Here is an 11,248-nt window from a genome sequence, read left to right on the forward strand (position 1 = left end):
AGCCTCCTTGAGCCATCATTTTTTTGTAATTGAAATGGGCAAGAGAGCCAGTAACAGCTGCTAGAGGGAAAAGGATCTATGTCAGTGCCAGTGAAGCCTCAGCATCCTCCTGGGTGATGTCTCCAAGCAGCTACAGAAGCACAGTGGCCTTCAGAACCCTGGACATCCTCAAGCCTACAAAACAGCAGGGATTTGCCTATAGGCCCAGTCCTGTGGAGACTGTTTTGTGTCTGTCCCAGCATCCATAGTGTACAGTTTGTTAGAACACATGCTCATTGGAGCAGTGATGTCTCAGGTCCCCTGCAGGACCAGTAACTGCATCAGGCTTGTTTGTGTAAGGCCAGGCTGAGGACATCTGTCCCCGTCATGCTGGCGCTGATGTTTATGAACTCATACTAGAGGCTCGGGCAGGAGACCTGAATACACCTCTTTCCATGACCCAAGGATGATAAGACCCTGCTGAATAGAGCAGAATAATGTGGAGGGTAAATTACCTCATGGCCATAAAAACAGAAACTCATAAGGCAAAAGCCAACCGAATGAAGCATTTATTGTTTCCTAGGAGTAGGCATGTAAGGTGGGCTGAGGCTGAATGTGTGCAGTGGTTGTCTTAAGTTATTACAGGATTTTCGTATCTTTAGCAGCAGCAACATCTCAAAGTCAAATCGGGTTCTGCAAATATAAACACATCGACAATTAAGAAGTGCGAAGTTAGTGAAAGGTGGTCCAGTTCCCAGAAGATGCCGGAGATGAGTCACCATGATGGGGTGAGATGCTTCGCTAGGGACAGAGCATCTTAATGGCATAAAGCAGCAATGTTATCAAGTGGATGCGACCCAGGGCGGGATCTGAGCTTCCCCTTCTTCTCCATCTTCATAGATGGGAAATCACTGTTTGCTTAGCCACATCAACGACATGCCAAAAAGGCCTGTGTGCCATTTCTCTTTCTCTAGCTAAAGAAGGTATGACAACATTCAACAGCTGAGAACTAGGAAAACTGAGCTGATGTGATCCTCCAAAGACACTGGAAGTAGTGCCGTAATCATTAAAATACCATGGAAACTGTTTCTCTCTTGAGCACGCGTGTGGGGAGAACACCAAGCAGGGAGGCCATGCTCTTGTTACTGTGATATTTATTCACTCTTAGGTAAGGTGACATTTTAATTAAACCCGTCGATTTAACTGTACCCTCTTGTGTAAGACCTCTTCAAATTCGAGTAGGAAGCTGGTGGTTTGGATCTTTGGATATTTTGATGGGCTGGACATCATCTGGTAAGATCCTGTCATTGAGAAGATCACTCTGAGAGGAGAGAGAGAGAGAGAGAGAGAGAGAGAGAGAGAGGGAGAGAGAGAGCAACAACAACAAGTCCTAGGCAAATGAAAGCCGAATTAGGTCAAGTGTGTCTTTTTCTGTTACCCAGACTACCTGTTAAATTCGAGACCGAATATAAAATTGCAGTGCCTTGCTTCTTTTTCTTTCTTATTCCATCCCATTCTATACGGACACTTATGTGGACAATTTGTTCTCTTGGATTATGTCTTAAAAGCCAAAAAAAAAAAAAAAATCAGCCTTTGAAGTAGGTTGCTATGGGCGAGAGACACAGAAGGAAGATGGCCTAGATCTGGGAGTTCTTGGTGAGGGCAGGCAGGCAAACCACAAATGACTGACTGAATAGCTTTAGAGGTTTATTATCCACTCATTAGGAACCTTTAATTGCTTTTCCTCCTTAGCACTCTTCAATGACCGTCGTTCCAATCAGAGAGTACAGTTTTTTCTTAACGAGCCTAAATCCCGAGCTTAGGATCAGAGTTCGTCTAAGGCCCGGCGAGAAGCGACCTCTGCTGAAGAAGAAGTCCCTGAGGCTGGTCCACGAGCAGTTCTCCTGCTTGAACACGAGTGTCAGCTCGAAGGTGGGCACCACGCTAGCATCACACACGATCCGATCGAGCTTTTTACACACATTTTCAATTTCCAAGTTCACGTGCATCACACAACCCCGAAGACCGCAGGGCTCCGTGGAGGAGAGCCGCAGGACATCTTGAGCAATTCTCTGGGTCAGTTTCTCAGGGACCAAGACCTTGGAGCAACCCAGTTTGGTTTGCTTTGATTTGGATAGACAGTTTTCCAACATCTTAACCAAATTCTGGCACGTGGTCTCTTCAAATACCACCTCGTTGAGGTTGGGCTCAGGGACAACATAATCCCAGTAGTCGAAATCTGAAAGAAAGGAGTGTTTTAGAGACGAGAGAAACAATGTCTTCCTGGCACAGGAAAGCCTGGCACCACGAGCTTCTACATCTAACTGCTTTAGATACAGCTTTGAGAGTTAGCATGCCTTACTTTGCCGTTAACCCATAGGCAGTGAAATAAGTCATTTAACCTTTCAAGTATGAAAGCTTATCTGTGCACTCAAGACTCAATGAATATGGTGCTAGGTGCAAACAATTTCTTTAGATTGCTATGTCTCCTCAGAGTCTTGAGGATTATGCAGCAAAAACCTATCCGTGGTCGTCCGAGATTACTAGTTATATCCTTTCTCACTTGCTCTCTCTGTAGGGTTTTCCAAGTTTATTTTAGTGTTTTGGCAGCGAACAAGCAGAACATCTGGAATAAAAATCATTACTTTTGCTTCACAAAGGGACCGTTGGTGTGTCTGTATTAAAACACAGAATGATTGCAAGCGCTTGTAAATAAGTCCATCACAGTACCGATGAGCTACCCAACTCTTTATTTTTCTTTAAAAGTCTATGCTAGAATGGCCTGGAGGTCCAATTTTAGCCTCAAGCTGTTTGATTAAAGATTGCTCACAGAGGAGGGGACTTTTGAGGTTCATGAGGTTATTTATAACTGGGCTGGGTAGGTTTTTCTTAGCTGTGCAAAACAAAACAGACCCAGGAAAACAAAGTTGGGTTTGCTCAGAGGAAAATAGATAGCTCTGCATTTGGCCACCTACCTTCCAAATTAATCCTACCACCTGGCAGGGTGCCACACCACACAGTGGCCTCAGACCTCCATCACCTCTCCCTGTTTTCCACTTCATGCGTTCACTTAGGTCGCTGCTCTTTTTTATTTAACATACTACAAATCATATCTGTAGTTTACCTATATTTTAGCTACACTGAAGACAGACAATTTTAGAGTTTTGTCTTATAGGATTATCTTAATTTTATCTTACAAATGAGGAAGATGTACAGAGCTTAAGTGGTTTAATCTGTGCCCACACCATCTTTGATAGTAGAGTGGTCTGTTAAATTAGAAACTGCTATTCAGAGTTGCAAAGGATGATTCACGTGGGGCCAGGGCTACTGAACTGTTCTTCTGACATTCGGAATACAATAGCGGATTCATTTCACAGTGGAATCTTATTTAGTTAATAGGGAAGGATCTAGCTCCAAAATATTAAGTTGTGGAAAAGCAAACCCAACTCAGAAGAACACACATTGCATTATCATCTAACACTCTAAAAGCAAAACTAACATAGTAACAAAACATTGAAGGATGGTTGTTTGGGGATGAAAAGAGAGGGAATAGATGGCAAATGGGCAGAGAAGAATTTGGGAGGAATATGTAGTGATGCTGGTTACACAAGTAAATGCATGTCTTAAAACACACCCAGCTAAATAATGTCCCAACCAGGAGGGATAGGGAACTTCATCCTCAAGAGCCTGTTAGCAGACTAGAACAACGCAGTATTCTCGTTATGTTTGTTTCTGGTGGGCAGACAATGCTAAGGAAGTTTAGAAAGACATCTCAGATGGATTTCATAGTCTTCTCTGTCTAGGAGGGAATGAGGTCTCGTGCGCTCTGGCAGGGACGCTGACGCTATCTAGAGAGGGGCCGCGACCTTCAGATAGGAGAGAGGTGGGCAGCCGGGCAACTCACCACTTAGCAGACTCCCAGGGTGATAGCCACCGTCCAGCAACTCTGAAATGCTGGCCGGGTTCTTACTGCTCAAACTGCCCGTTGCAACCATGGTCAACGGCTCTGTTTCCCTCGCGGAGCAGAACGGTCTTCCCCAAGGCGCTGTAGGGAAAAAGCGAGAGAAGTTTGCAAAAGCACGCAAGAAGTGCAAAGGCTCCTCTGAGTCCCGGCATCGCCAGAGAGAACTAGCCCGGGCACTGCCCTTCCAGAGGGAGGGACCAGCCTTGGTAACTCAAGTTGACAAAGCCCAGGGAGCAGAGACGCCAACTACAGCCAACCAGTTGAAAGTAGCTCGAAAGTTAGCACAACTGGGAAGTGACCCTGCCCACTCCTGCCTCCGACGGCCGCTCACCTGCAGGGATTTCACCAGACGGTGAGGGGGTAAACTGAGGCAGATGTCCCTCAGTAGCCCGATCCTTGGACAGTGGTCCCCGGCACACGTCCCGCTGCGAGCCAAAGGCTGCGGGTCACCGCGCCCACCCGCACAGGCTGCGCCCTGCCGCTCCGCCTCCGGAACACAGAGTGCTTTATAGGTCCTGCCTCCCTGCCTGGCCGGCACGCCCACCTGCGCCACCCGCCCAACCCGTGCCCCGGCCCGCCCCTGCCGGGTCAGGTCGCAGGCTTTTCAGTCCCAGTGAAGACAGGGGCCCAGACCAGCCTCTGGGAATTGAAGATCAGCCATCACTCGGGCGGACACCTGCTGCTTCCTGGGTAGGCCCCTGGTCACCCTGACTGTAATTCACCTAAGGACCACCTACCTCCCTTTGGCCACTAACCTGGATTCTTTGATGTTTGCTCCTGCCCATGGCTTGCGTTCTTCCAAGTTCAGACTGCCCAGGTCTTGGCGAAGGAGCTGTTCAGGCAGGAGGAAGCTCCAGGTCCTGTTAGCCATGGCCTGGGGCTTTGCTGTGTCATCCTGAATAAGTACTTGGCTTAGTTGAGCCGGTATTCTGTGAGCAGCCTTTATGCTCCTGTTCTGACAGCTCACCCATCAACTCCAGTCCGCACCCAGTCTCTGCAGGTGGTCGGATGTGGCCAGGGCTCTCTGGCTTCAGCTGCACTCAGGAATCAATGGGGCATCTTTGGGGATGCTACATCTGTGACTGAAACGTTTTCTCCGCGGCCAGGGCGAGCCTGGCACTGTTCTAAGACCTGGCTTCTGAAAGCAGGGAGCTTGAATTGAAGAGGGGGCAGTGCCAAGAAACTAAACAAAACCACTAACGGGATCTCCTGTTGCCTGCTCCACCCGCAGGATAGTTTGGAGCAATTGCCGTTCCCGGAAGCTGAAGTTCCGGGGAGGCCTGTTTTAAAAGAAGTTTAGGCTTTGGTCTTCAAACCTTTGGAGGCAGGAGAATAAAGAGTTATCCTGCTGGGATAATTCCCGACTCTCGCGAGGAGTCCTGGGCAAAAGCGAGCAGAGGTGATTACACACCCATAAAAGCAAGCCGCCAAACCCTATTGGGGTGTTTCCTCGAACACCCCAAGCCACCCTGTTCCCTCTACCCTGCTCCCACAGCACAGGATTTGCTAGGTGTGAGTATTCCCAGCCGATCAAAAGAAGAAGAAAGTGCGGAGATACTTGGGGCTGGGGTTTGGTTCAAGCAGAGAGGTTCCCGCACCAGTCCCGCGCTTTGGGAACTGCGAGTGCAAAGGACCTGCAGGTTAGGGCCTTGAAAAGCAGGACCAGCTGTCTAGGCTAAAAACCCTTTGTCAGAAAAACAACAACAGAAACGGTAAAGAGGGGGTGCTAAACAGATCAGTGGGAGGACACTTGCAGGCAGAGCAACAGAAACTAAAGCCAGCGTGAAGGTCCATTTTTAACTCCGCCAGAGCAGCTGCACCGCCTCAAGGTCAGGCAGGCTGAGGAGAGAGATGCTGATAGGCTGGGGAAAGCAGATTCCCACTTCTATTTTAATAACAAAAGTGGAAAACAAGCAGGCCCATTTAAGCCCAGTAGAAAGGGTTCCTGGGGTTAGAGCCTGAAGGTCCAGTGGATGACCCCCACCCCCAGGTGTCCTGCCAATCAGGACACTCTGGCCTTCACCAGCCATAGAGCCTCTTGTTCTTATCTCATCAGCCTTGGTAGTAACAGAAGCTTGCTGCCTGCTTCAGGGAAAGTTGTTGGTATTATAATCGTAAGTGACCAGAATGGACACTGTTGAAATAGAGGCATTGCGCATGTCCACTCCTTAGGGACTTTAGACACAATTCCTAAGTATTTCCATGGGACCAAAATTATGGAAATTCCTAGGATGTAGTATTGACTCTGGGCTCACCTACCTACAATTAATTTTATATCACCCTTTGAGATTTTGCTGCAGAAAATAATTCACTGACATGCAAAAGATTTCAAATAATAGCATTCTCTTTGACCGGATGAATGACACTCCGGAATGACAGGGCAGAGGAATCGCTAGTGTAGAGCACATACCTGCAGTATATGGCAGCTAGGGTCTTTCTTAAGTCCACCTAAGATGTTTTAAAACCGTTTTCTGTCACCAACATCCACCCTTGCAACTACAGGGATGACTTAAGGCAACGAAGCATTCTAAGGATTTAAACAGAATCAAGGGAAACCAAGACAGCCATGGTTTTGGTCATCAATGATACACTGAAGTTTTTAATGTTGTGAATATAGTTGATGAGTAGCAGCAAGCTCATCATACTCACACATTTCAGATGGTTATCAAAATGCAGTATGTTTTACTACGTCTCTAAGTCGGTGAAAATGCTTGCGAGGGCACTTGAAATAAGGGCTGGGTAGGAGCAGAACTCATTGGTTGAATAATTCGCACGCCTCTCACACCTCAATATACGACAACACACTCTCAAAATCCTAAGTAAGGCCTTTCATCTTAAGCGAGCTTACAGTTTTTATTCCTATGGTTTACTCATCTGGCATTCAAGAAGAAAAGAAAAACGCAACATTAAATGGCCGCCATAGGTGGTATGTAAGCGAACATTGAAGTTCTGGGCTCCCTTGTGTAAATACAGCGTTCATAGCGCCACTATTTACACAAAGTATACCTACGCAAAGATACTTTAATATCTGATTGGGGAAATGCTGGCATCTGGTGCCTCCTACCTTGGAATGCTTATTGCATTTCCCCAGCCAGTTTTTTCATTTTACTCAGTATACACTGTTGCTCCTGAACCTTTGTTAAGACGTTCAGTGTGTAGCTTCATTCATTTCATGAGCTGTAACACCTGAGGAAAGTACCTGGGTCCCCTAATTCGTTCTGTGGATTTCTGAGTATCGTTATGGGGCCGCTTGTCAGGATGGAAGGACAAACTCCTTTTACAGACGCTACAATTGCATCTTCTTTAAAGCGATGGAGAGTCCACGCCTCTGATTTCCTGTGACTGCACCCAATTGGTAAGTGAAATGCTGAGCGGCCCTAGTATTTTAGTTGCAGAGACCAAATCCCTGACCAGAGACAACCTAGGGGAGGAAGGGCCTGTTTTGGCTCACAGTCTGAAAGAAGACAGTCCATGATGGCAGGGAAGGCAGGGAGGAGGAACAGGAGGCAGCTGTCCTCAGGAAATAGCAGACAGGAAGTGGGGCTGCTATCAAACCCCAAGGCCCACCTCCAGTGGTCCTCTTCCTGCAGTGAGGTGCAGCCTCCCTCCTAAGATTCCATGGTCTTCCAAATCAGCACTATTAGCTGGTGACCAAGTGTCTGTGGAGTGTCTCAGGGGTTCACAGTGAGGGAAGGTGCCCCTATTCTTCTGAAACTCTGGCTCTATGGCTCTATGGTTCAGTTTAAGTGTTGCTCACATAGAAGAAAATTTATGGTCTGCATGGTTTGTAAGATGTCTGTAAAATATTTGCCATTGGATAAGTAATTAAAATAAATCCACCAAGGTGTAGGTAGCCAGGTAAGGAGACCTGATGTTATATAAGAAAATGATGTGAGTACAGAGTCCTTTGCTGGCAAGATGACTCAGAAGATAAAGACCCTTGCTGCCAAGTAAGAAGACCCGAGTTCAATCCCGAGGACATGCATGGTAGAAAGAGACGACATCCTCACACGAGCTGTCCTCTGCTGTCCATTTGTGCATCACGGCATGCACGAGCATTGTGCATGTGTGCACACATACACAGAGTAAATTAGTATGATAAAAAATTAAAACTTTCCACTGTGATATACAATATTAACTTTGATAGTTCAAGAAGCAGTTTTGTAGAAATAAATGAAATATATCAACAACTACAACTATTGACTCTAGAATCCCCTAATTTTTTATATTTTTTCCTCTGATGATATCATTCATTTTCACTTGCCTATGAAAAGCTCCAACCAGTAAGATTTTTATTAAATGATTAATCATGCAACTTGAGTTATTGTATTTTATGATATAGGATTTGCATTAGGTAAGTTAACATCAAGCCTTGCCTGGCATGAAGTAAAAAGAACCCCAATATAAAATGATACAGAGTACCTGCATTAAAAGCAGTGTCTTCCATTAGCAGAAGGCATTACTACTCTGAATATAATCAGAAAAACTGTTACCATAGTGACTTTATGCTCAAAATAGTTGTATGGCTTTATTACGGTCATAAACAATGACACATTATCTCTAAATAAAAAAATGTGATGTGTCTAAATGCAGACAAGATCTGTATTCCCTTCTTGTGATGTGGAAAGGTTTACAGTTTAGGTGACTATTGTCAGTCAGTGTCAACCAGGAACATGGAGTAGGTCACTGACATTTCTCTAGGGTTATAGTGTAAAAGTTTTCAAACTCTCCAACTTGAGAGCACCACCACGATACACCACTTTCTCTGGAATTCTTGATAGGCACACAGAATCTACACACTCATGTAGATATTTACCTTCAACGCTACCCCTCCATGGACCAGTCAAGTGTCCTAATCGTGTTTTCTAGTGATTAAGTCTTAGGTATCCGGCATTCATATTGTCTGCCTCCAAAACCACACACTATCTCATGACAAAAATCTATGGGGTTTCTGAAAAAGAGGATTGAACCTAGGAACTGAATTGAAATGTCGAGTAGACATAGGATTCTGTCGGGTGGTCCAAGAACCATTCTGTAGATGTAAAGCCCAGTGAGGTAAGCGGTGAAATGATTCCACGATGCTGAGCTCAGGGTGTAGGAGCTGGGTGCGTGGACCTAGGCCCACCTGCCTGGGTTCGTATCCCAGCAAAGGTATTGGATAGCTTGGTCAATTTAAATAAGGAACTGGACATTTCTATGTTTTACTTTTTAAGATAGAAATGAAAATAATGCCTTCCATCATAGGGTTGTTGTGAGGATTCAGGGAATGAGAGTATAAGGGACTCTATAAAATTAAGCCATGATTATAGTGACAAAATTTACTATACTTATGAAAAAAAAAACACTCCAGTGTTTTGGTGACATTCTTGTGATAGCATTGCTGGGAGAATGTTTATATGAGCTCAAGATTGCATATAAAATTTTTATCATTTGTACATAAGAATTCATTTGATGATCAATATTTAATAAGAATTGAGTATTAATTATGGTAGGCACTGAAAATACAACAGAATGTCAGGTAAGTATCGACTCTATTCTAGGAGACTTATGGTTAGAAAAGTAGATGATAATTAGTACAAGATCATAATTGTATTGAGTTACTCTGTTGTTTCTATGACAGCATACCTAAGATTGGCTAATTTATAGGAGCAGAGATTTGTTTCCTATAGTTCTGAATGCTGGAAATGTATAGTCAGTGGGGACAGAGTCTGGTAAGTCTCGCTGTTCCAATTTTGTGTGCAGAAGAGAGAGAAATGAGACAGGATGAAAGGGAGAAGGAAAAGGCAAGGGAGAGAAGAAAGGAGGAGGAGAGGAAACGGAAGATGGAGAGAGACTCATTGTTCGCTCAGGAACTCAGTCCTGTGGCAACTAATCCTCTCCAGCCCTCCTCACCTGACCACCCTTCAAAGGCCCACCACTCAATGTATTTGCATTACATTGGGGATTAATTTCCCAACTGACGAATTCTGGGGACATATGCAAGCCACAGCAGAGTGAAGAATGCAGAGGTGAAACAGGGCACCACAGGAACACTGAGATGCACGCTCTAATGTACTTTCGAAGGAAGATTTGTACCTCCCTACTCACTGTGCGTTTTATGGATGTCACTTGGGAGTCTTCACATACTGCACATTCTCAGGCCTGACCCTACCTCCACTGAAACAGAACCTTTGCTTTTACACAAGATCCCAAATGAGAGCCGAAGTTTAGGAAGTAGGTGGCTTCAGTGGAAAAGACTAAAAAAGCCCGTAAAGCTGTTTAGCACTCCTAACAACTTACAGACCAATTAATAGAAACATTATAAAGCATTTATTGTGTGAACTGCAGCCTGGAGGTAAGGCAGATCAGCTCCCGGCCAGTCATATGTTCGCTGAGTCTCTGTAATCTCAAGTCAGACATAATGCCGCTAATGAGTTTAATCCGTCTTGTGCGGTTCTGAGCTGTTGTGCCTGGCCCATAAAACTCCACGCAGCTCTGTGAAGCAGTCTGCTTGCCAGAAAAGACTATATTATATACAAATTAAGTCCTATTTTTAATAAACTTGAGGCACTATAACATTCTGAATTATGTTCCGACTCAGTGAAGTAGAAAGCCACAAGGAAGCATACGAAGGGGCTTACACTGGGAAATGTATTTAAAGTAATGGTCTGTGGCAACGTGTACTGGAAGCAGCCAATTAGGAAGAAGCAAATTAATACAGAAAGATATACACATCTTATTACTTCTGAATTTGCTAGAGCGGGTAAGCGCCATGACATATGCAGTTATTTCCTCCACTGTAATTATATTATGAAATATCTTCCAAAATGTTTGGGATTTGAAATATGCTTGTGACTAGGACAGTTTTCTGGGTGATATATACTATAGTAGGGGAGAGATAAATCACAGAGGCTGAAACTGCCTGTTAGATGCTGATGGGGCTCTGAGCATGTTGAGGGGCGTTTGGCTATGCAACATTATTGACGCATCATTTCTGAGTTGACTAATAACTGGTACTGATCAAATTAACTTGTTTTGAGATTACATAAGTACTGTACAGTTGGCTCAGGTGTCTGGATGCTGAAAGCTTATGAAGCAGAGCTCATCTGAGTGCGTGTGAGCAGCACGCCGTAAGGATTTGACTTTAGACTAAATCAGTCAGGGCTTCAGAGTCCAGCTCTACGGTAAGCAGGCATCGCGGCACTGACTTAGGTCCTCTCCACTGGACTCTCTTCATTTGTCCCGTGGAAGACGAAGTGGCACAATAGATACCAAGCTTGTGCCAGTGAAGCCAGTGCAGGTCAACTCAGTCAGAGGGGCTTGTTC

At 45.1% G+C, this 11,248-nt stretch overlaps 1 protein-coding gene across 2 annotated transcripts; it reads right to left on the reverse strand.

The window, feature by feature from the left end:
* Positions 1–1,540: 1,540 nt before the first annotated feature.
* Ddit4l (DNA damage inducible transcript 4 like) lies at positions 1,541–4,855 on the reverse strand. Of its 2 annotated transcripts, none has more exons than XM_041653002.1 (3): positions 4,699–4,855; positions 3,884–4,024; positions 1,541–2,218 (listed from the first exon to the last, which is right to left on the reverse strand). In XM_041653002.1, exons 2-3 carry the CDS (start codon positions 3,972–3,974, stop codon positions 1,728–1,730), a joined length of 582 nt encoding a protein of 193 aa, XP_041508936.1. In that variant the 5' UTR covers positions 3,975–4,024; positions 4,699–4,855; the 3' UTR covers positions 1,541–1,727. The 2 variants fall into 2 exon arrangements, with proteins under 2 accessions (XP_041508936.1, XP_041508928.1); XM_041652994.1 differs by lacking the exon at positions 4,699–4,855 and adding an exon at positions 4,275–4,425.
* Positions 4,856–11,248: the final 6,393 nt, after the last annotated feature.

The sequence above is a fragment of the Microtus oregoni genome, unplaced genomic scaffold (assembly GCF_018167655.1).
Source record: "Microtus oregoni isolate MIOR12 unplaced genomic scaffold, Mior012 000000F_ref0000247, whole genome shotgun sequence".
In the NCBI taxonomy this organism is placed as follows: Eukaryota; Metazoa; Chordata; class Mammalia; order Rodentia; family Cricetidae; genus Microtus; species Microtus oregoni.

Excerpts from the sequence above, each read along its gene's own strand:
- Ddit4l (XM_041653002.1), bottom strand. The coding sequence starts at position 3,974 with ATGGTTGCAACGGGCAGTTTGAGCAGTAAGAACCCGGCCAGCATTTCA. Across the intron at positions 2,219-3,883 it reads CCCTGGGAGTCTGCTAAGTG|ATTTCGACTACTGGGATTAT; the intron begins GTGAGTTGCCCG and ends CCTTTCTTTCAG.